This window comes from Urocampus carinirostris, chromosome 12, assembly GCF_059441175.1.
Source record: "Urocampus carinirostris isolate Australia breed hairy pipefish chromosome 12, RoL_Ucar_1.0, whole genome shotgun sequence".
NCBI lineage: Eukaryota > Metazoa > Chordata > Actinopteri > Syngnathiformes > Syngnathidae > Urocampus > Urocampus carinirostris.
Window position 1 is genome coordinate 40157105 of NC_142360.1, and position 23544 is coordinate 40180648.

Here is a 23544-nt window from a genome sequence, read left to right on the forward strand (position 1 = left end):
GAATCGATCACTATTGGCTAAAGTTATTCGGAGGTCAAGAGGCGGATCCTTTTTATAATGTACAGGCTGCCATTGGCTTAAACAGCGAAACAAAGCCTGCAATTGGCCGAAAAAGATGAATGCGTATAGCATGTGGCCGATGGCATAGAGAAAGCATTTTTTTCTATTCTGTATTTGTAAATATTGTATTCTCCTGGATTTACTACCCTCACGGATATAAGAGGACATTGCCTGCACATTATTATGAACACAATGACTTCGGTGAGCTATTCCCGGTTTTATATTGTCTTGTTTCAGACTGAACTCGATGTTTCTGTGATAAGCGGTGCAGATAATGGATGGAATGGAGTGTCTATTTTAAAATTAAACTCAATTCCAAGTGTTTATTGTCATATGCACAGTAAAGTTGCGAGCGAAAAAGAAAATAGATACGAAGGAATGGTTATCATTTCTTGAATCCCAAGACTTTAACCTTCCGAATGATGGAACGATGCATTTGAGTGACATCTTACGGACACCGCATTCGCACGTGTTCTCGACACGTATTTGCGTCTTTGCAAGCTTTCGGAATGTTAAGGGGGTAATAAGTTGGACTGAACTATCTGACTGTTTTGTCCACGTTCCCATTGTAGCGCCTTATAATCCGGTGCGTCTTATATATGTCAAAAATAGGACCAAAAACTATTTTTTCGGGGTGCGCCCTATAACCCGGTGCGCCTTATAGTGCGGAAAATACGGTAATCATCCATCCATCCATCCATTATCTGCACCGCTTATCCTCAGTAGGGTCGCGGGGATGCTGGAGCCCATCCCAGCTATCTTCGGGCAGTGGGCAGGGGACACCCTCAACTGGTTGCCAGCCAGTCACAGCGCACACAGAGACATACAATTCACTCACTCATTCACACCTAGGGACAATTAACCTGACATGCTTGTTTTTGGAATGTGGGAGGAAACCGGAGTGCCCGGAGGAAACCCACACATGCACGGGGAGAACATGCAAACTCCACACAGGAGGTTCAATCTCATGACTGTGCTGCACACGCGCTAACCGCTGCACCGCCGAGCTGCAACTAATCAATCAAAACATAAATAGGCTACTTAGTTTTTTTCTGCACCTCTAGCCCTTCCTGTAGATATAATTATTTCAATAAATACCAAAAAAACTACTCATTTTGGGCTTGCGTCTTATAATCTAGTGCAAGTGCGAAAAATAAGGTATTTGTATTACCTTTACATAATGAACCAAAGTGTTGGCAAAAAATCTGCACATCTTAGCAGTTTTCTGGAACAACTTCAGCTCTGCGCTTGGTGTTGCTTCCTAAAACAAAACAGCCGAGTAAGATGGATTTGAGACCTTTGACTTTCATACACAAAACACACCAAAACATGGGGGTTTTCCAAGGAAGTGGCAGACAAGACAATTCTTTATGAGGGCAAAAGAGATCCGCACTGTGTCACTTTATGTGGAACTTTAACACTTGTAGGAATGTGTAAACAGGGTTGGGTAGGGCTACTTTAACTGGATTACTTTCATTTACTTTTGAATAAAATGACTCCATTTTGTGCAGGCTTGGGGAGTAGCGGAATACATGGAACGGCAAAAATGATGTTGGCAAGCTGTTAGGATTTCATTTTCATTCGTTTCTGTCGCATTTTATGTTAGTTTTGCCGGAGATCAAAGAGAACAAAGCCAGGAGAGAAAGCTTACCACGTGTTGTGAGTCATCAGTGAATTTCTCTGCGGGGATGAATAAAGTATCTATCTATCTATCATTTTATTCAGATTTAGTTTCTTTTGTCTTTTATTAGCATATTTGGTATTGGAGTAATCCAAAAGTAATTGAAAGTAATCCAGTTAAAGTAACCCTACCCAACCCTGTATGTAAATTAGTGTAGAATTTAGAGCAGGGGTCCCAAACCTGCAGCCTGGGGACCTATTGTGGCTCCACAGTATATAAGTTTGATGCCCCTGCCTTAAAATGATACTTAAAGGGACAGTGTGTATTATTTGCCCCACTCTATGTGTCCTGCCCTGAACATACAGCTCAAGTCTATTTGAACATTTAAAGGATTGAAGTATGCAGCCACAAACCTGCAGAGCCGCCTGGGTTATCTGTGCCGCTAGCTCGATGGCGTTGTGAAAGGAAACCAGAAAGTTGTCGCAAAGGCTGGCGCTGATGTCGCCATGATGAAGATGCTCCTCCACCAATGACTGGTACTTCAGACTATGTCTGAGAGTGGAGAAAAAGACATAGCCCCCTCTTATTATTGCAAAGTTTTTTGAAGCTCCACTTCCGATGTTTTTGAAATAAGCCTCTAGTGTGCCGTGAGAGATGGTCAGGTGTGCGGTGAGAAATTATCCAATATCCCTTTTTAAAAATTAAAATTGTAAAAAAAAATATGCCTTGGCTCAAAAAGGTTGAAAAACACTGAATTAGGGTACCAACTAACAATTCTTTTGTTACTCCATTAACCTGATGATTACTTTGTCGATTGATTATTACGCTTTCAACATCTCACCACTCCCACGACATGTCACTTCTCCCAAAATGAAATTTCTTAGTTGGGCATTCAGTGAAAATTGATAGTATCATTAATGATCATGGGCAGCACGGCGGCGCAGTGGTTAGCGCGTGCGCGGCACAGTTCTGAGGTCATGAGATCGAACCTCCTGTGTGGAGTTTGCATGTTCTCCCCCTGCTTGTTTGGGTTTCCGCCCACATTCCAAAAACGTATATGTCAGGTTCATTGGCCGGTCCAAATTGTCCCTAGGTGTGAATGAGCGAGTGAGTTTGTGAGGGCGTCCCCTTGCCCACTGCCTGAAGATAGCTGGGATGGGCTCCAGCACCACCGCGACCCTACTGAGGATAAGCGGTGCAGATAATGGATGCATGGATGGATGAATGATCATTAATGAGAGACCTAGCCCAAAGGGAACGTACCCTAGCAGGTAAAATCAAGAATCCTTGAAAAATTGGATATCACTGTGTTTGACACAACTGGAAATCAAAGACGTTGAGTACGTGAAACTGTTATTCTTCATTCATATCTGAGGAATTTGTGCTGTGGAGTTTGTGGACACGGTTGAGGAAAATGTCCAACCAACTGATCATAGATCAGACCGGTGCAACTGAGGTCCTTCTTCAACGCCGTGATGCCATCCTCTCCTATTGCCTTTACCGAACACATCACGATGCTTGAAAACGCTTTAGAAAAGCTGACCTCCGAAACGAGTTCAACGACAAGTTCGAGGTCCTCGACGTCAAAATTGAAACTACTGACTGATCGGATCAAGATTGACTCGAAGCTCTTCTCGTAGAAATGAATCAAATACAAAATTAAAATAATAACAATCAAAAATGAGGGGGAGATGTCAAGGCGAAAATGAAATCGACATGTTAGGTTAAACAAGATTATGCTGATCTGGATGTTACATATGTTTACAAGTGTTTTGGTTGTTAGGGGGACAGGAAAGAGATAAGCTCCAGCTTTTTCCTGTCTGCCCTTTTTTTTCCTCCCGTTACGTCAATTGTTTATCAAAGCTGTTGATTTTCAATTTATTGTTACCTTATATACGATGACCGGAGGAAAAAAAAAACTTCAATCAATGAATCTAGATTTTTCATTAGAATCCCAGTATTTTGGAAAATAAACCACAACTTTTATTTCAAATTAACATTGTGGAAAAATAATTCATTGTGAACCTTTGATTGTGTCATTTGTCCAAAAATATGCGAAAAATGTTATTCATTGTTTACCCCAAAAAATATAATTGCTAAAAGTGTTAGGTCAATTTTGTTTGGATAGAAAAGTACATTTATCAACATTGCCTTTCTTGTTTTTGCTAATTATTGATCACAAGTGCCACTCCTCCCACTCCTGTTTCAAATCAATAAAACATATACCGTATTTTCCGCACTATAAGGCGCACCTAAAAGTCTTAATTTTTTTCAAAAGCTGACCATGCGCCTTATAACACAGTGCGCCTTATAAATGGCTCAATATTAAATTCGCAAGGTCTCGCAACTACGAGAAACAGCCGCCGACTCGATTTTGACCCGAACGTGGAGTAGTCCGCGGTGTATGCTGGGATTTATATACCGGCGTTTCATTGGCTAACCAATGTGTCAATCATCATTTGAATCGATCGCTATTGGCTGAAGTTATTCGGAGCCTCGGATTGGCTAGATGGCCAAAACAAACCCTGCAATTGGCCGAAAAAGTTGTGTCAATCATCAGTTAAATCGATCGCTATTGGCTGAAGTTATTCAGAGCCTCCGATAGGCTAGATGGCCAAAACAAACCCTGCAATTGGCCGAGTTTAGCAATGGCGTAGCAAGCTTGCTAAAGTACACCATAGAGTAACATGTTTTATTAGTCTGTATTTGCAAATAATTTACTCTCCTGGATTTACCCCACTCGCGGTTGTAAGAAGACCATGATTGCGTATCATTATTGAACATGAGAACTTAGGTGAGTTATGCGGCTTTATATTTTCCCGGTATCTTGTTTTAGAACGATCTTGATGTTGCTGTGATGAGTTGAGTGAATTCAACTCAATTCCAAGTGTTTATTGTCATATGCACAGTAAAGTTGTGAGCGAAAATGAAAATGGAAACTAAGGAATGGTTGGAATTTCTTGAATCCCAAGACTTTAACCTTCCGAATGATGGAACGATGCATTTCAGTGACATGGTACGGACACCGCATCCGCACGTGTCTACGACACGTATTTGCTTCTTTGCAAGCTTTGGGAATGTTAAGGGGGTAATCAGTTGGACTGAATCATCTGACTGTTTTGTCGACATTCCCATTGTAGCGCCTTATAATCCGGTGCGCCTTATCTATGGAAGATATAGGACCAAAAACTATTTTTTGGGGGTGCGCCCTATAACCCGGTGTGCCCTATAGTGCGGAAAATACGGTACATACAAGTTTTTAAAATATAAATAAAGAGGATGATATAATGCAGGGGTCAGCAAGCTTTTGGGTGTGGAGTGCCACTTTCAAATGTCCTTGTAAATCAGTGTGCCACACCAAGATCAATGACTCACACAACTTTTTTTTTTTGCATCTGACATGAGCTGTCATTTTTCACCAGTCCAAAAATACAACATGGATATGCATTGAAATAGTATAACTGACCAATTTATCTTCCACTATTCTTGTTCATCGATAAACTAAAAAAATGAATGTAAGCAACATGTAGAGAGGCCTGTAGACATCCATGACTTTTTACCACAACACTCAACTATTCTTCATCAACAATAAACTAAAATCTTAAACAAGTGATATGGACAACTAGCATACCATTCATCAGTGAAATATAATTGCAGAAAATACCAAAACTTGAAATAACAGCAACAAGGCAGAATGCTACTTGAAAATAAGTGCGACAGAAATAACAACTGATTTGGTCTCAGATATAAATGGTTTTCCGTGCTTTGCTATGTATGCAGTGAGCAATGTGACAACTTGCTTCAGGGGTGGTGTTTTTAGCAGTGACAAAGGTGTTTAGGGTCTGTGTTTGTTTCCCGTACCTGGACGAAGCTCGTTTTAATGTCTACGCATTGAATTCATGTTTTGTCTCGTACAACGCTCTCCAGGCATAATGCACAATCAGCAAAGCCATTTTTTTTGCACAAGCCCCCAGTTGTCAGTCAAAGTAGAAGATTTTTTTGCTGAAGGAGCTGTTATTATTCATTCATTCATTCATTTATCGCGCGCCAGTGTTTCTGTGGCGGGGTCAAAACACTGATTTCTCCTCTTCTGCGAGTCGCTGTGCACACACAAACTCGCACACGGCGCAGAAGAGGAGGGGCGCTACCGTAAAGCCTCCAAACACGGCGCACAACTGTAAATGTCTAAATTTCCGGTAAAAATGCGCATTTAAAAAAAAAAATCATTATTTTGCCGTGCGCTCGCGTGCCACTGATTAACCCTTCGCGTGCCAACAGTGGCACGCGTGTCATAGCTTGCCGACCCTGATATAGTGGCATCTCTTCTCCAAAGACAACAAAAGTAATAGAATATACTGCATATCAAAATATAATATATAAATATAGCTCACCGTTGATTGGACTCTGACGCGCTAAATCTTTAAAGTGTCGAAATAAAAATAGAATGAGTTTATCAATTAACAAAGTATTATATATTCCGTAAACTAAGACAATAGATTGAGTATTTCATGGTCACAAATACTGTTTTGTTGACAGTAATATTGTAGAAAATGACATCTAAAAGCTGTATTTTAACTACCTTAACACCATTATATTTTCACTCACAGCCATCATATTGTCAATTCTATAAACAAATCTGTTTAAACACACATGTTGAGTGTATATCAATCATAATGTGTTTGTGATTTTGGAGTCTTGTGGCACTGACTTGATGAGGAACTTCCAAGTGTTTGCATGCAGGGCCATGTCCAGGTTGGAGATCACCGAGCAAATATCAAGGAGGCTGTGAATGACTGTGGGAAAACATAAGATTGAGAATCAAAGGAAAATAAAGTGGATGGCACAGAATATCTGGTGAAACCTATGACGATGTCAGAGACTTCCTCTTCCGAGGCATTGCTATCCATAGGCACTCTGTCCAGAAGCTCCAGCAGGGCCTTGTGGAGAGCGTAGGCCTCCTTGAAGAGGCTCTGCAGAAGGTCGGCCACCAGGGAAAGGCGGCCGCAGTACACTACCTCGCTCTCCTGTTATCAAATGCACAATCATCAGAGTTCTATAAATAGATCGTTTCTTTAAAGTTTCTATTTAAGGCCACATAATGATGCAATATTGATTCATATCGAGTTCATTACAATAAGGAATGTAATTCTGTTTTTACAATTGAACACCTCCGAAAGGAGATTACATAGGATGCTAGGGTGGTTCGTTATTTTGATTATTATTGCTCAAAGTTGTTAGTTATTTTGACAATGAAGCACTGTTTACATCATTGATACTATTGGCCAATGATGTTGCTGTTCTTTGATTCCCACAACCTTTAAGGGCGGATCTGCTTTTTGTTACCCAAGAGATTTAATTAAAACATGGCTGTGTTTTTTGAGGGTTTTTGTGCAGTCTTCTCATGTACTTTTTGCAAGTTTAAAATCTACCGATGTCTTCTCTCCTTATTTTGAGTGTCTACTAAACTGTAAACGTATCGTATATGACCAGGGTTGGGTAGGGTTACTTTAACTTGATTACTTTGAATTACTTTTGGATTACTCCAATACCAAATAGGCTAATAAAAGACAAAAGAAACTAAATATGAATAAAATGATGACTCACAACACGTGGTAAGCTTTCTCTCTTGGCTTTGACCTCTTTGATCTCCGGCAAAACTAACATAAAATTAGGCAGAAACAAAATGAAAATAAATCCAAACAGCTTGGGCAACATCATTTTTGCTGTTCCATGTATTCCGTTACTCCCCAAGCCTGCACAAAATGTAGTCATTTTATTCCTATTTAGTTTCTTTTGTCTTTTATTAGTATATTTGATATTGGAGTAATCCAAAAGTAATTGAAAGTAATCAAGTTAAAGTAACCCTACCCAACCCTGTATATGACAAAACAAATGTAAGCTACTGCAACTTGATTGATCAATTATTCAGAGATTTCTCTTGAAAAAATAGTTTGATAAACATTACATCCAAAAGACTTTAAGCGGTTTTCAAAAGATAAATATCAATCATAAAATTAGGGGCAAAGTTTGCAATTATCTTCCTAATACCAATCAACATCAAAAATGACACTTTTATCCAGTAAAATTCTCGACCTCCGAGGTTTTTTTTTTACCACTGGGAAACACTAAAAAATACACAGTGTCCCTTTAAAAGACTCACCTTACAGTGCTGGAAAGTGTTTTGCAGAACCTTCAAGATGCATGACGGTAATGTTCGGATGCTCATTAGGTCTGGGACCTCGTCATACACGGAAACCTGACGCACGCATGCCGACATGGCATCGATGATCTGCATCAGAGACTGAAAAAAACAGTGAAGAAGAATTTACTTTTTTACATAAAAATACTTGGTGTAACAGAGTTAAAATTTGATTGTTTTTTTTGTTTTTTTAATTCTCACAAAATCCGTGTTTTTGTTGCATTACTGTTAAAATTCTGGTACCGCATTCATTTGTGAAGCCATGGGCGTGTAAGACTGCCTTTTTTGTTTGGCACTTTATGGGCTTCTGCGCTTGCCGTACCTTCAGATCAATAACATCGTGCTGAAGGTAAGCTGTGCCCAATATCAGTTTGGGTAAAAGTTCATATTTTGCTAAATATAGAGGCTGCTTTAACGAACAATTTTTGCATATAAAATGTATATAAGTTGTGCTAAATGATGTATAAAAAAGCACTAATTAAAAGTAAAGTAATGAAACGATGATTACTGTGATGCAACATGTTTCAATGCAACCACGATGTGAGGCATGTTGAGTGATGTCCCGTTTTTGTATTCTTGTTAATGTTTTAGAATAGAATATACCTTTATTGTCATTGTTACAAAATGGGTTGAACATATTGTGGCAACGAAAATGGACGTGGCACTCCAGTTTCACATTGAGGATAAAAGAGAAAAAAGAAGATGTTTGTATTGTCCTTGTTGCAGGCTTTGTTTTTCTCCGGAGAGGGGTGTATGAGGGGGTGAGGGACAGACAGAGATGGTCGGATCCAGCTAGGTGGGGCAGGGGGGCGGCTCTGTACGCATGTTTGATGTTACTGTTTAGATGATTGCAGTCATGCACAGAAGCCCTGACTTTTGTATTGTTTTGTTTACTGAATGCAGGTACGTGGGAAAGCTATGTTCATTGTTATTATTAAGGTTTCACGATCAAATGTGCTCGCTTGTTGTCTGTTAGCCGTAGCTTCAGCTCAATAACCTCATGCTGAAGATGATTCCGGTCGTGCACAGACGCCCTGACTTTTGTATTGTTTTGTTTACTGAATGCAGGCAATAAACCGAGTGACTGTGAACCCTTGTGCCGCGCATGATTGAGGGCCGTTACATGGAGGGCAATTAAAATAAGAGGATCAATTGTCACTACAAATGAAAGAAGGTATATACCTTTAAAATGTTCCTTAGTAAGGAACAGAGTTCTGTGTTTTGACTGGACAGCCCTCCAACTTGGATTGAAAGTTCTTTCATCATGCTGTCAAACATGGTCACAGCCTGTAAAAATGCAAATATGTTAAATACTAAGCAAAGTGAATGAGGTGGACGAATGTGTTCCATCTACCTTTGGCAAAATCTTGGAGAAGCATTCCTTTTCCAGGTCCGACAAAGCAACGTGAGGGAGAAACATGTCGGTTATTATTTTTAATACACCTAAAAAAAAGTTGGGAGGTGGTTAATCCATAATAGTAATTCTAAATAAATATTTTTTATTGGGAAATAAACTTACGGATATGATCATCCCAGCTCTCAGATTTATGATGTAAAGAGTGTGAGAAGTCAAAGAGAATTTTCATTTCAAAATATACAAAAACAATGTCAAAGGTCCTCCAATGGGGTTAATTTTACCCGTGGGTATTAAAAGACAGACTGAGGAGATCATTTCATCCTCATGCCATGAGGCTCTTTAACTCCACCCGGGGGAGTAAAAGCCCACATTAAACTTATTTTATGTTGATAATATCTGTGTATTATTTGTTATTGCAGCCTGGTCATCCTGGAAGGGGGATGGCCTCATGTGCGGTCCCTTCTCAAGGTTTCTTTATTTTCCTCATGTTGAGGTTATTATTGAGTTATTCCTCGCCTTCGTGTAGGTTTTAGATCAGGAGATGGTGTCATAATAGTCTGTGGTATGTAATAATCTGTGGTCTGTGCAGCCCTTTGAGACTCTTTGTGATTAAGGGCCTCACAAATAAACATGACTTGACTTGACAGGTTTTTGAGTTTTTCCTTGCCCTCATGTAGGTTTTAGATCAGGGGATGGTGTCATAATAGTCTTTGGTTTGCAATAATCTGTGGTCTGTGCAGCTCTTTGAGATTAAAGGTGTAACAAATAAACATGATTTGAGGTTTTTGGTTTTTCCTTGCCCTCATGTAGGTTTTAGATCAGGGGATGGTGTAACAATAGTCTGAGGTTTGCAATAGTCTTTGATCTGTGCAGCTCTTTGAGACTCTTTGAGATTAAGGGTGTCACAAATAAACATGACTTGGCAGGTTTTTGAGTTTTTCCTTGCCCTCAAGTAGGTTTTAGATCAGGGGATGGTGTCATAATAGTCTTTGGTTTGCAATAATCTGTGGTCTGTGCAGCCCTTTGAGACTCTTTGAGATTAAGGGCCAAAAAAACAAAACTTGACATGTTTTTGAGTTTTTCCTTGCCCTCATGTAGGTTTTAGATCAGGGGATAGTGTCATAATAGTCTGTGGTCTGTGCAGCCCTTTGAGACGCTTTGTGATTAAGGGCCAAGCAAATAAACATGACTTGACTAGACTTGAGGTTTTTGAGTTTTTCCTTGCCCTCATATAGATTTTAGATCAGGGGAGGCTGTCATAATAGACTGTAACTTGCAATAGTTTGTGGTCTGTGCAGCCCTTTGAGACTCTTTATGATTAAGGGCGTCACAAATAAACATGACTTCACTTGACTTGAGGTTTTTGAGTTTTTCCTTGCCCTCATGTGGGTTTTAGATCAGGATTATGTCATAATAGTCTGTGGTTTGCAATAATCTGTGGTCTGTGCAGCCCATTGAGACTCTTTGTCAAAGGCCAAACAAATAAACAGGACTTAACTTTTCAAATCGACAAAACTCAAACTCCTATTTCTTTTCGTACATATTACGTTAACATTGTTTTTTGACTTTGTTTTGTTCCTGTTTTTCCTTATGTTCGAAATAATAAAGTTTCATTCGTTCATAATACCAAGAACATCAGTTAGGAAAGTATTTCAATTCTAAAATGAAAGAATGGATGACCACAGAGATAGGATATAGTCAGTTTGGGCAGGACAGCTTTGAGCTGCTGGCGGCAGGTCTCCTGGCTCCATTGCGCCACCTCATCCAGGAGAGAAGTGTTGGTCTGGGACATAATGTCGCCAGTCTACCGGAGGACATTGGACACTCTGTCCGGACAAAAAAGGAGTCATTTTAATACGTTAGTCATTTTATATATCACACACAACAACATCCGGGGAATTGCGTGGCTAAGCTAGTTTAAGTTAAGGCTATTTTGACGTTTTATGTGAGTTAGCTAGCATCATTGTTGTTAGCGTACTTACAGATTTAACGGCGGACTTCTGTAATATCCTCGCGTATCATATTAGTTCTTTTCACTAACACCTTAAGTTAATAAACTTAAATTTCATTCTTTAGAAAAAAAGTAAAGTTTGTAAAGTGTTGCCACTTTCATGTCTCGCGCGTCAGCTCTAACCGGATGTGACGTCACGCCATGCTCACGCCGTTCTTCCTCGTTGGTTTAAAGTGAAAGTCAAGTTAAAGGGCTCATGAAAGCGCAGGTGTTTAGCATGCGGCCCGCGGCCGGATAGGGTCCCCCAAGGGTTTTTTTTGGCCCGCGAGACATTACCGATAGAGGCACAAGAGAATAAAAGGAGAGAGAAAAAGAGAAGAAAGAAGTAGAAGAGAAAAGTAAGCTGCAGTTTTAAATATGTCCACTGGATGTCACAAAAGTCAAGCGCCACCGGCAAAGCATCTACAGCTGTATCTCTCTCTCTTTTTTATTCCTCATTTTTTGTCTCTCTTTCTCTTTTTTGTTTTTCTCTTTCTCTTAATCTCACTTTTCATCTTTCTTCCCTTCTTATTTTCTTTTGTTTTCATACTCTCTTTTTACTCAATCTCTCTTTTTTTCTCTCTTTCTCATTCTCACTCTCTCTGTCTCTCCCTTTTTCTGTTTCTCTCTCTCACTCACTTTTCTTTTTCTTTTACATTTTTGCATGGTATCGAGCTAACATTTTATCTTTTTTTTGCTAGTTATCAAGCTCAATTTTGGCCTGCCTTCTAGCTAACTAGCTAGCTTTTTCTATCTTGCTAATTCGTTGGCTTTTTACTCTTATGTAGTGATCTGGTTCCATTTTGTAACTTCTACCTGTTTACTTTTCTAGCTAACTATGAAGCTTTTTGTTTAGCTATTTAAAAGCTATCTAGCTAACTTTTTACATCATCTGCATGCTATCTAGCTAACATTTTATCTTTTTTTTGTTAGTTATCAAGCTCAACGTTGGCCTCCTTTCTAGCTAGCTATCTAGCTTTGTTTTTTAGCTTTCCATTTGGCTATTTAAATGGCTTTTTACTCTTTTAGCTAGCTATCTAGCTACCTTTATAGTTTTTACCTGTTTACCCTTCTAGCTAACTATGAAGCTACTTTTTTAGCTACTGTATTTAAAAGCTATCTAGCTATTATTTTACATTTCCTGCATGCTATCTAGCTAACATTTCATCTTTTTTGCTAGTTATGGAGCTAAATGTTGGCTTCCTTTCTAGCTATCTAGCTAGCTTTATTTCTTAGTGTTCTATATGGCTATTATATGGCTTTTACTGTATTTGCTAGCTATTTAGTTCCTTTTTACTTTTTTACCTGTTTAGCTTTCTAGCTAGCTATCTAGCTACCTTTTAGTTTTTACATGTTCACCCTTCTAGCTAATTATAAAGCTACTTTTTTAGCTACTGTATTTAAAAGCTATCTATCTTTTTTACATTTTCTGCATCCTGTATAGCTAACTTTCTATCTTTTTTGCTAGTTATGGAGCTCAGTGTTGGCCTCCTTTGTAGCTAGCTAGCTTTATTTTTAGCGTTCTTTATGGCTATTTAGTTGGTTTTTACTGTTTTTGCTAGCTATTAAGTTCCTTTTTACTTTTTTACCTGTTTACCCTTCTAGCTAACTATGAAGCTACTTTTTTAGCTTCTGCATTTAAAAGCTATCTAGCTATCTTTTTACATTTTCTGTATGCTATCTAGCTAACATTCTATCTTTTTTGCTAGTTATGGAGCTCAGTGTTGGCCTCCTTTGTAGCTAGCTAGCTTTATTTTTAGCGTTCTTTATGGCTATTTAGTTGGCTTTTACTGTTTTTACTAGCTATTAAGTTCCTTTTTACTTTTTTACCTGTTTACCCTTCTAGCTAACTACGAAGCTACTTTTTTAGCTTCTGCATTTAAAAGCTATCTAGCTATCTTTTTACATTTTCTGCATGCTATCAAGCTAACATTTTGTCTTTTTTGCTAGTTATGGAGCTCAGCGTTGGCCTCCTTTCTAGCTAGCTAGCTTTATTTTTAGCGTTCTTTATGGCTATTATATGGGTTTTTGCTAGCTATTTAGTTCCTTTTTACTTTTTTACCTGTTTAGCTTTCTAGCTAGCTATCTATACCTTTTAGTTTTTACCTGTTCACCCTTCTAGCTAATTAGAAAGCTACTTTTTTAGCTACTGTATTTCAAGTCAAGTCAAGTCATTTTTATTTGTATAGCCCTTAATCACAATTAGTCTCTAAGGGCTATCTATCTTTTTTTACATTTTCTGCATGCTATCTAGCTAACATTCTATCTTTTTTGCTAGTTATGGAGCTCAATGTTGGCCTCCTTTCTTGCTAGCTAGCTAGCTTTATTTTCTAGCGTTCTATGTGGCTATTCGGTTGGCTTTTTGCTCTTTTATTTAGAGCTCCAACTCCCTTTTACTTTTTTACCTGTTTAGCTTCAGTTAACTATCAAGCTACCTTTTTAGCTATTCAGCAAGCTAGCTAGTTAGCATCCAAAAATGTAAAAAGTTATCAAGTTAAGATTGTATCTTATTTTTGCTAGTTAACAAGCTCAATTTTGGCCTCATAGCTATCTATTTACCTATTTTATTTATCTTTTTTCTTTGTTTAGCTTTCAATTTGGCTATTTAAATGGCTTTTTACTCTTTTAGCTAGCTATCTAGCTACTTTTTAGTTTTTTTACCAGTTTACCCTTCTAGCTAACTATGAAGCTACTTTTTTAGCTACTGCATTTAAAAGTTATCTAGCTATCTTTTTACATTTTCTGCATGCTATCAAGCTAACATTTGATCTTTTTTGCTAGTTATGGAGCTCAGTGTTGGCCTCCTTTCTAGCTAGTTAGCTTTATTTTTAGCGTTCTATATGGCTATTTAGTTGGCTTTTACTTTTTTACCAGTTTACCCTTTTAGCTAACTACGAAGCTACTTTTTTAGCTACTGTATTTAAAAGCTATCTAGCTATCTTTTTACATGTTCTGCATGCTATCAAGCTAACATTTTGTCTTTTTTGCTAGTAATGGAGCTCAGCGTTGGCCTCCTTTCTAGCTAGCTAGCTTTATTTTTAGCGTTCTTTATGGCTATTATATGGGTTTTTGCTAGCTATTTAGTTCCTTTTTACTTTTTTACCTGTTTAGCTTTCTAGCTAGCTATCTAGCTACCTTTTAGTTTTTACCCATTTACCCTTCTAGCTAATTACAAAAGCTACTTTTTTAGCTACTGTATTTAAAAGAAATCTATCTTTTTTACATTTTCAGCATGCTATCTAGCTAACATTCTATCTTTTTTGCTAGTTATGGAGCTCAGTGTTGGCCTCCTTTCTAGCTAGCTAGCTTTATTTTTAGCGTTCTTTATGGCTATTTAGTTGGATTTTACTGTTTTTGCTAGCTATTAAGTTCCTTTTTACTTTTTTACCTGTTTACCCTTCTAGCTAACTATGAAGCTACTTTTTTTAGCTACTGTATTTAAAAGCTATCTAGCTATTATTTTACATTTCCTGCATGCTATCTAGCTAACATTTCATCTTTTTTGCTAGTTATGGAGCTAAATGTTGGCTTCCTTTCTAGCTAGCTAGCTAGCTTTATTTCTTAGCGTTCTATACGGCTATTTAGTTGGCTTTTACTGTATTTGCTAGCTATTTAGTTCCTTTTTACTTTTTTACCTGTTTAGCTTTCTAGCTAGCTATCTAGCTACCTTTTAGTTTTTACCTGTTCACCCTTCTAGCTAATTATAAAGCTACTTTTTTAGCTACTGTATTTAAAAGCTATCTATCTTTTTTACATTTTCTGCATCCTATCTAGCTAACTTTCTATCTTTTTTGCTAGTTATGGAGCTAAATGTTGGCTTCCTTTCTAGTTAGCTAGCTAGCTTTATCTTTTAGCGTTCTATATGGCTATTTAGTTGGTTTTTACTGTTTTTACTAGCTATTAAGTTCCTTTTTACTTTTTTACCTGTTTACCCTTCTAGCTAACTACGAAGCTACTTTTTTAGCTACTGCATTTAAAAGCTATCTAGCTATCTTTTTACATTTTCTGCATGCTATCAAGCTAACATTTTGTCTTTTCTGCTAGTTATGGAGCTCAGCGTTGGCCTCCTTTCTAGCTAGCTAGCTTTATTTTTAGCGTTCTTTATGGCTATTATATGGGTTTTTGCTAGCTATTTAGTTCCTTTTTACTTTTTTACCTGTTTAGCTTTCTAGCTAGCTATCTATACCTTTTAGTTTTTACCTGTTCACCCTTCTAGCTAATTAGAAAGCTACTTTTTTAGCTACTGTATTTAAAAGCTATCTATCTTTTTTTACATTTTCTGCATGCTATCTAGCTAACATTCTATCTTTTTTGCTAGTTATGGAGCTCAATGTTGGCCTCCTTTCTAGTTAGCTAGCTAGCTTTATCTTTTAGCGTTCTATATGGCTATTTAGTTGGTTTTTACTGTTTTTACTAGCTATTAAGTTCCTTTTTACTTTTTTACCTGTTTAGCTTCAGTTAACTATCAAGCTACCTTTTTAGCTATTCAGCAAGCTAGCTAGTTAGCATCCAAAAATGTAAAAAGTTATCAAGTTAAGATTGTATCTTATTTTTGCTAGTTAACAAGCTCAATTTTGGCCTCATAGCTATCTATTTACCTATTTTATTTATCTTTTTTCTTTGTTTAGCTTTCAATTTGGCTATTTAAATGGCTTTTTACTCTTTTAGCTAGCTATCTAGCTACTTTTTAGTTTTTTTACCAGTTTACCCTTCTAGCTAACTATGAAGCTACTTTTTTAGCTACTGCATTTAAAAGTTATCTAGCTATCTTTTTACATTTTCTGCATGCTATCAAGCTAACATTTGATCTTTTTTGCTAGTTATGGAGCTCAGTGTTGGCCTCCTTTCTAGCTAGTTAGCTTTATTTTTAGCGTTCTATATGACTATTTAGTTGGCTTTTACTTTTTTACCAGTTTACCCTTTTAGCTAACTACGAAGCTACTTTTTTAGCTACTGTATTTAAAAGCTATCTAGCTATCTTTTTACATGTTCTGCATGCTATCAAGCTAACATTTTGTCTTTTTTGCTAGTTATGGAGCTCAGCGTTGGCCTCCTTTCTAGCTAGCTAGCTTTATTTTTAGCGTTCTTTATGGCTATTATGTGGGTTTTTGCTAGCTATTTAGTTCCTTTTTACTTTTTTACCAGTTTAGCTTTCTAGCTAACTGTCAAGCTACGTTTTTAGCAAGCCATTTAGGCAAAGCGGCTATTTTAGAAAGCTAATGATAACAAAAATAAGGTTTGTAATCATCCACGGACATTCAGAAAGCGATGACGTCCTCGTCGAGGAATTTCAAACCTCGGCCAGGTAAGAGTCGACGGGCGCCGTCGTTTGGGAAAGCCGGCTATTGTTTTTCCGGTTTGAGAATTTGGGAAAGAAACAATTGCTCCTCCGTCCCCCCTCCTCCGATTCCCGCCAGAATGCCGGAGGTGTCTCCTGCCGTCTCCCCAGGAAGGAATCCCTTTTTAAGGCAAGGGCCAGATTGCTAGAATAAAGAGAAAGAGAGAAAAAGAAAGGGAGAGACAAAAAAAGAGAGAATAATGGAAACATGGAAACGGATAAAGAGAAGGGAGAAAGAAAGAGATGGAAAAGGAAAGGAAGAAAAAATTGGAGAAGTAAATTAAGAAAGAGACAAAGGGAGAGCGGACGAGAGAGACAAACAATGAGAGAATAAGAAAAGAGAGAGAAAGAAACAGACAGAGAGGGAGAGAACATTGGAAAAATGGAAAGAGCGAGGGAGGGTGAGAAAGAGAAAAACAAAAAAAAAGTATAGAAAAAAGGAGAGAGAGAGAGAGAGAGAGAGAGAATAATGGAGACGGACAAAGAGAAGAGAGAAAGAAAGAGATGGAAAAGGACAGGAAGAAATAATTGGAGACGTAAACTGAGAAAGAGAGAGACAAAGGGAGAGCGGACGAGAGAGAGAGAGACAAAGAATGAGAGAATAAGAAAATAAAGAGAGAGAAAGAAGCAGACAGAGTGGGAGAGAAAATTGGAAAAAGGGAAAGAGAGAGAAGGGAGAGAAAGAGAAGAACAAAAAAAACAAAAGAGTATAGAAAAAGGAGAGAGAGGGAGAGAAAAAGAGAGAGAGAATAATGGAGATGGACAAAGAGAAGAGAGAAAGAAAGAGATGAAAAAGGAAAGGAAGAAATAATTGGAGAAGTAAACTGAGAAAGAGAATAAAAAGGAGAGAAAGGAACAGACAGAGAGGGAGAGAACATTGGAAAAAGGGAAAGAGAGTAAAACAAGCGAGAGAAAAAGTATACAAAAAAGGAGAAAGGGGGAGAAAAAGAGAATAAGAGAGACATAGAGAGAGAGGAGGAAAGAGAGACCATTAGAGAGAGAGAGAGCACACTACAGAGAGAGAAAGAGTGAAAGGGAGATCAAAAGGAGAGAGAAAGAAAAAAGTAAGATTATGGACAAAGAAAAATAAAATAAATAAAGAGAAAAAGAAAGTGAGGAAAAAGGATACAAAGAGAGAGAGAGCAAAGGAGACAAGAGTAGGAGAAACAGAGAAAGAGAAAAGGAAAGAGCGAGCATCAGAGAGAGAGAGAGTACAATACACAGAGAGAAAGGAGACTAAAAGGAGAGAGAAAGAGTGAAAAAAGCAAAAGAGACAAAAAGATAGAAGAAAGCAATAAAGAAAGAGAGACAATGAGATAAAGAGAATTAAAGAAATGAGACAGTAAGAGAGACAGAGAGAAGGAAAGAAAATATGAGAGAAAGCACAATACAGTGAGAGAAAGGGAGATCAAAAGGAGAGAATGAGAGATAAAAGAGAAAGAAAGAATGACGGAAAAAGAAAGAGAGAAAGAAATAGAGAAAAAGTGAGACAAAAAGTGCGAGGTCCAGGGAGAGAGAAAAAAAGAATGACAGAGAGGAATACAGTGAAATGGAAAAAAGGGAGGGAATGAGTGAGGGTGAGGTCAATCAAATTGTTCTGGGTTTATTGCTGGCGTTCATGGGTATAGGTGTTTACAGTTTGTTCCGTGGGTTTGCATCGTAAACTGATCTCACTTGATTTTTATTGTTAAAGGAGCTTCCGTACAAAGGCTTTCCAGCCATGTTAGTGTGACAATGTGATTGTAAACTGTCGTTAAGATTGAGAAAGAAAGGGGATAAAATGGAAAGAATGAGAGAGAAAGGAGAAAGAATGACGGAAAAAGAAAGAGAGAAAGAAATAGAGAAAAAGTGAGACAAAAAGAGCGAGGTCCAGGGAGAGAGAAAAAAAGAATGACAGAGAGGAATATAGTGAAATGGAAAAAAGGGAGAGGTCAAACAAATTGTTCTGGGTTTTTTGCTGGCGTTTATGGGTATGGGTGTTTGTAGTTTGTTCCGTGGGTTTGCTTCATAAATTGATCTTTATAGTTAAAGGAGCTTGCGTACAAAGGCTTTCCAGCCAAAATGGAATATGTTGGCGTAGAAATGTAAACTGTAGTTAAGACTGCACGATATATACGTATACTGGACTGAACCCTTTCATTAATAGCATCGGATACGTTTTCCGAGAAGGGCCGAAAGCTTTTCCTTGCCATCGCCCCTTAGAGCAGGGGTGTCAAACTGGTTTTAGCTGGGGGCCACAAATGCTATAAAAAAATCTCACGGGGGCCAGACTAGAAAGTTTAAGAGAAAGAGAGAGGAAGAAATGGACAGAGAAAGAGAGGGAGGGAAAGAGAGAGTGATAAATAGATTGGGAGAACAAGGGAGACAGAGTAACAGTCAGAGAAAAAGAGAGAGCAGAATAGAGATATGAATGAAGAAGAAGGGGGAAATGAATATAGTGAAAAAAGAGAAAGATGAAAAGAATAAGAGAAGTGAAACGACAGAAAGAATTAGCAGGAGAAAAAGAGACCAAGTGAGGTGAGAGAGAGAGAGAGAGAGAGAGGTCGAAAAAGGGAAAGTAAGAGGGTAAGAAAGAGAAAAATAGAAAGAAAGAGAATTAAAGTGTAAATTAGAGAGAGAAAATAGAAAGAGAGCAAGACAGAGAAAAAGAAAGAGTTAGCAAGTGAGAGAGAAATAGAGAAAAGAGAAAAAGAGAGAGAAAGCGAGAGTGAACAGGAGAAAGAAAAAGAGGGAGAAATAAATCAAAAAGAAGTGAGTCAGAGAGAAATATGACCACGATTGTTTTGCAAGTGTTAACTGGTGGAAATATTTAAAACTACAGCTCATTTTCCTCTTGCGCTTCTCTCACTGTTGTCTTGCGAGCCGGATTTAAACCATTGGCGGGCCTGATCTGGCCCGCGGGCCACCTGTTTGACACCTGTGCCTTAGAGGCTCACGGGAAAATCTGGCGCTGGGCAGGAATTCGAGGACGCCGCCCGGAAGGAAGACGACCTTTTGTTTTTCTCCTTCGGAGGTCGAAGGGCAATTGGCAACGCGGGCGGTTCGCTATGTCGTGTCCCGGGTTCAAGCCCCCCCGTTCCTCTCGGGGTCCTTGGGTGACAAAACAAATGTTAAAAATGGCTTCGCTGCTTTGAGTGCCAACTTGCACCTTTGGGAAGCAAAGTCAACTGCGAGTGTGAAAACAAGAGGAAAGGGAAGGAGTATTTGTTACGCGTTCAGGAAACTGCTTATTTAATCCCAACTCTTCGACTTCCCTCATAATTGCGTCTTACAGCTAGATCTCCCGCGTATTTATATATACAAAACCCTTACAAATACAGGTTTCTGGTTTGCCGGCGTCCCTGCGTCCTAGACGCGTTATTTTTGCTGGGGACGCATCGTCTCAAATCAACGTGCGTCCCCGGGACGCAACTTTTTATACACCAAATTGTCATTATTACTCGATTACTTTTTTTTTTTTTTTTTTTTAACAAAGATTTACCGCGCTCCAAACTTTTCGTCAGGCAGATCCGCCATTATTGTTTAGGTCTCGCGCCGATCTCGGCAAACGATAGATAGATGGATGGATGGATGGATAAAAAAATAAAATGATGGATGGATGTATAAATGAATGGATGGCTGGCTGGCTGGCTGGCTGGTTGGTTAGCTGGATGGATGGATGGATAGATGGATGGATGGATGGATGGATGGATGGATGGATAAAAAAATAAAATGATGGATGGATGTATAAATGGATGGATGGCTGGCTGGCTGGCTGGCTGGTTGGTTAGCTGGATGGATGGATAGATGGATGGATGGATGGATAAAAAAATAAAATGATGGATGGATGTATAAATGAATGGATGGCTGGCTGGCTGGCTGGTTGGTTAGCTGGATGGATGGATAGATGGATGGATGGATGGATGGATGGATGGATGGATGGATGGATGGATGGCTGGCTGGCTGGTTGGTTAGCTGGATGGATGGATAGATGGATGGATGGATGGATGGATGGATGGATGGATGGATGGATGGATGGCTGGCTGGCTGGCTGGCTGGTTGGTTAGCTGGATGGATGGATAGATGGATGGATGGATGGATGGATGGATGGATGGATGGCTGGCTGGCTGGTTGGTTAGCTGGATGGATGGATAGATGGATGGATGGATGGATGGATGGATGGATGGATGGATGGCTGGCTGGCTGGTTGGTTAGCTGGATGGATGGATAGATGGATGGATGGATGGATGGATGGATAAAAAAATAAAATGATGGATGGATGTATAAATGGATGGATGGCTGGCTGGCTGGCTGGCTGGTTGGTTAGCTGGATGGATGGATAGATGGATGGATGGATGGATAAAAAAATAAAATGATGGATGGATGTATAAATGAATGGATGGCTGGCTGGCTGGCTGGTTGGTTAGCTGGATGGATGGATAGATGGATGGATGGATGGATGGATGGATGGATGGATGGATGGATGGCTGGCTGGCTGGTTGGTTAGCTGGATGGATGGATAGATGGATGGATGGATGGATGGATGGATGGATAAAAAAATAAAATGATGGATGGATGTATAAATGGATGGATGGCTGGCTGGCTGGCTGGCTGGTTGGTTAGCTGGATGGATGGATAGATGGATGGATGGATGGATAAAAAAATAAAATGATGGATGGATGTATAAATGAATGGATGGCTGGCTGGCTGGCTGGTTGGTTAGCTGGATGGATGGATAGATGGATGGATGGATGGATGGATGGATGGATGGATGGATGGCTGGCTGGCTGGTTGGTTAGCTGGATGGATGGATAGATGGATGGATGGATGGATGGATGGATGGATGGATGGATGGATGGATGGCTGGCTGGCTGGCTGGCTGGTTGGTTAGCTGGATGGATGGATAGATGGATGGATGGATGGATGGATGGATGGATGGATGGCTGGCTGGCTGGTTGGTTAGCTGGATGGATGGATAGATGGATGGATGGATGGATGGATGGATGGATGGATGGATGGCTGGCTGGCTGGTTGGTTAGCTGGATGGATGGATAGATGGATGGATGGATGGATGGATGGATGGCTGGCTGGTTGGTTAGCTGGATGGATGGATAAAAAAATAAAATGATGGATGGATGTATAAACAGGACCACGCTCGTCCTTGATTTTGTTTGAGTCAAACTATTTAAATTTGTCGTACGTCTTAAGAAAAATCCAACTTTAAACGATTAAATAATGCTTCTATTTTAAACCCGCGCGTGGGGAGAACATGCAAACTCCGCACAGGAAGGCCGGTAGCTGGGTTTGATCCCATGACCTCGGAACTGTGATGCCAAAAAAATGTTTTCCACATTATAATGTTGTGAGTTCGTGAGGAGGAGAAGGGTGTGAAACTTCATCGTGATTTAATAATGTGGTCGTGTCATAAAAATGTAAGACAGGAATGTCAAACTCATTTGAACTCGGGGGCCACACGATAGAACAAACATCTCACGGGCCGGACGAGTAGATTAGAGAGAAAGAAAAAAAAAAGAAAGAAACCAGAGAAAGAGAGTGAGGGGAAAGTAGAGAGGGTGGGACAAAGAAATTGAGAGAGAGTGAGAGAGAGAGAGAGAGAGCATGGGAAACGAAAGATAAAAAGAGAAACAGTGAGAGAGGGGGAAACAAAGAGAGGACAAAATCCAAAGAGAGAAAGAGAGAAGGGGAAGAAAGAAGGGGAAAGCAAGAGAGCAAAAGAAGGTAAAAAGACACAAAGAGAGAAAGAGACAAAGAGTGGGAGGAAAAAAAAAAAAGACGGAGCGAAATGAATACAAGTACAGTGTCTTTGTGGACATATCTCAACCTGCAGCTTGTTTTTCTCTTGCGCTTCTCTCAGCGCTGTCTCGCGGGCCAGATTCAATCCCTTAGCGGGCCCCAATCCGGCCCGCGGGCCACCTTTTGACACCCTTGTTCTAGACACACTATTCCCAATCTCTCATATCACTCATTTTCTTCATCTCTACATTCCGTCAGTAATGTATTTTTTTGTATTTAAATTCGAACAATTGAATAGTTGGACATTGTTCCAAAGTTTGACTCCGCACACGGGGACGCACATACTTTTCCTGGTGGTTCTCACCTTTGGGATGAGGAATTCACGACAGCCCCTTAAATGATCATTTCCCTTTTTCCGAATGAATCATACTTTTTTCTGGCACTGTGTTTTTGTGGACCTTAAATAGCAGTTATGAATTTAATAATTTTAATCATTTGGACTGCAGGAATCAAATATGAGTATGATCTGGATATCCTACCCTGTGTATGGTTCTAATTACACGTTTTTGGAGGATACTAAGAGTGAAAGTTTCTCTTTTCCTTTCAGGCTTGGAATGAGAATAAAAAGACTTCCTGTAAATGTCTCACTCTTTCCTGCTTTGGAGTGAATGTCTGGCAGTCTGCCTCCGGTGGCGAGAACGCTTCATTAAAACTCTTGATTTAGAAATTCCGTTCTTGAGTCATGCTTGCTCATCTCTGAATCCTTGAAAACACAGGCGTCGAACAGGCGGCCGGCGGGACGGATCGGGCCCGCTAAGGGATTGAATCCGGCCCGCGAGATAACACTCGGAGAAGCGCAAGAGAAAAACGAGCTGCAGGTTGGAATGTCAACTTGATGTTGCCAAAGAAAGGTGCCTCGAACAAAGACACTGTACTTGGATTTCTCTCTCTCTTTCTTTTCCACCCCTTTTCTCCCACTCTGTCTCTCTCTTTCACTCTGTGTCTCTCTTTTTCTCTTCCTTTGTTGCTCTTTCTCTCTTTCTTTCTCTGTGTCTTTTGCTCTAACTTCCTTTTTTCCTTTTCTCTCTTCCTACCCTTCACGCTCTTTTCTCTCCTTCTGTCTTTCAATTTCTCTTTGGATTTCTTTCTTCCTATTCCTTTCTTTCCCCTCTCTCCCTCTCTCTCTGTCTTTTCCACCCTTTTTCTCCCACTCTCTGTCTCGGTTTCTTTCACTCTCTATTTTTCT

The 23544-nt window shown here is 39.3% G+C and overlaps 1 protein-coding gene across 1 annotated transcript in view; it reads right to left on the minus strand.

The window, feature by feature from the left end:
* The window catches only part of firrm (fignl1 interacting regulator of recombination and mitosis), a 29579-nt gene extending 18185 nt beyond the window's left edge, over nucleotides 1-11394 (minus strand). The window contains exons 1-10 of the mRNA XM_088350095.1: nucleotides 11220-11394; nucleotides 10934-11063; nucleotides 9400-9439; nucleotides 9235-9323; nucleotides 9063-9167; nucleotides 7842-7982; nucleotides 6543-6705; nucleotides 6390-6474; nucleotides 2095-2233; nucleotides 1232-1321 (exon numbers count right to left, since the gene is read on the minus strand). Coding sequence (XP_088206221.1) covers nucleotides 1232-1321; nucleotides 2095-2233; nucleotides 6390-6474; nucleotides 6543-6705; nucleotides 7842-7982; nucleotides 9063-9167; nucleotides 9235-9323; nucleotides 9400-9439; nucleotides 10934-11029 — 948 coding nt within the window. The 5' untranslated portion in view covers nucleotides 11030-11063; nucleotides 11220-11394. The remainder of the gene's footprint in view (nucleotides 1-1231; nucleotides 1322-2094; nucleotides 2234-6389; nucleotides 6475-6542; nucleotides 6706-7841; nucleotides 7983-9062; nucleotides 9168-9234; nucleotides 9324-9399; nucleotides 9440-10933; nucleotides 11064-11219) is intronic.
* Between the last annotated feature and the right edge of the window lie 12150 nt (nucleotides 11395-23544).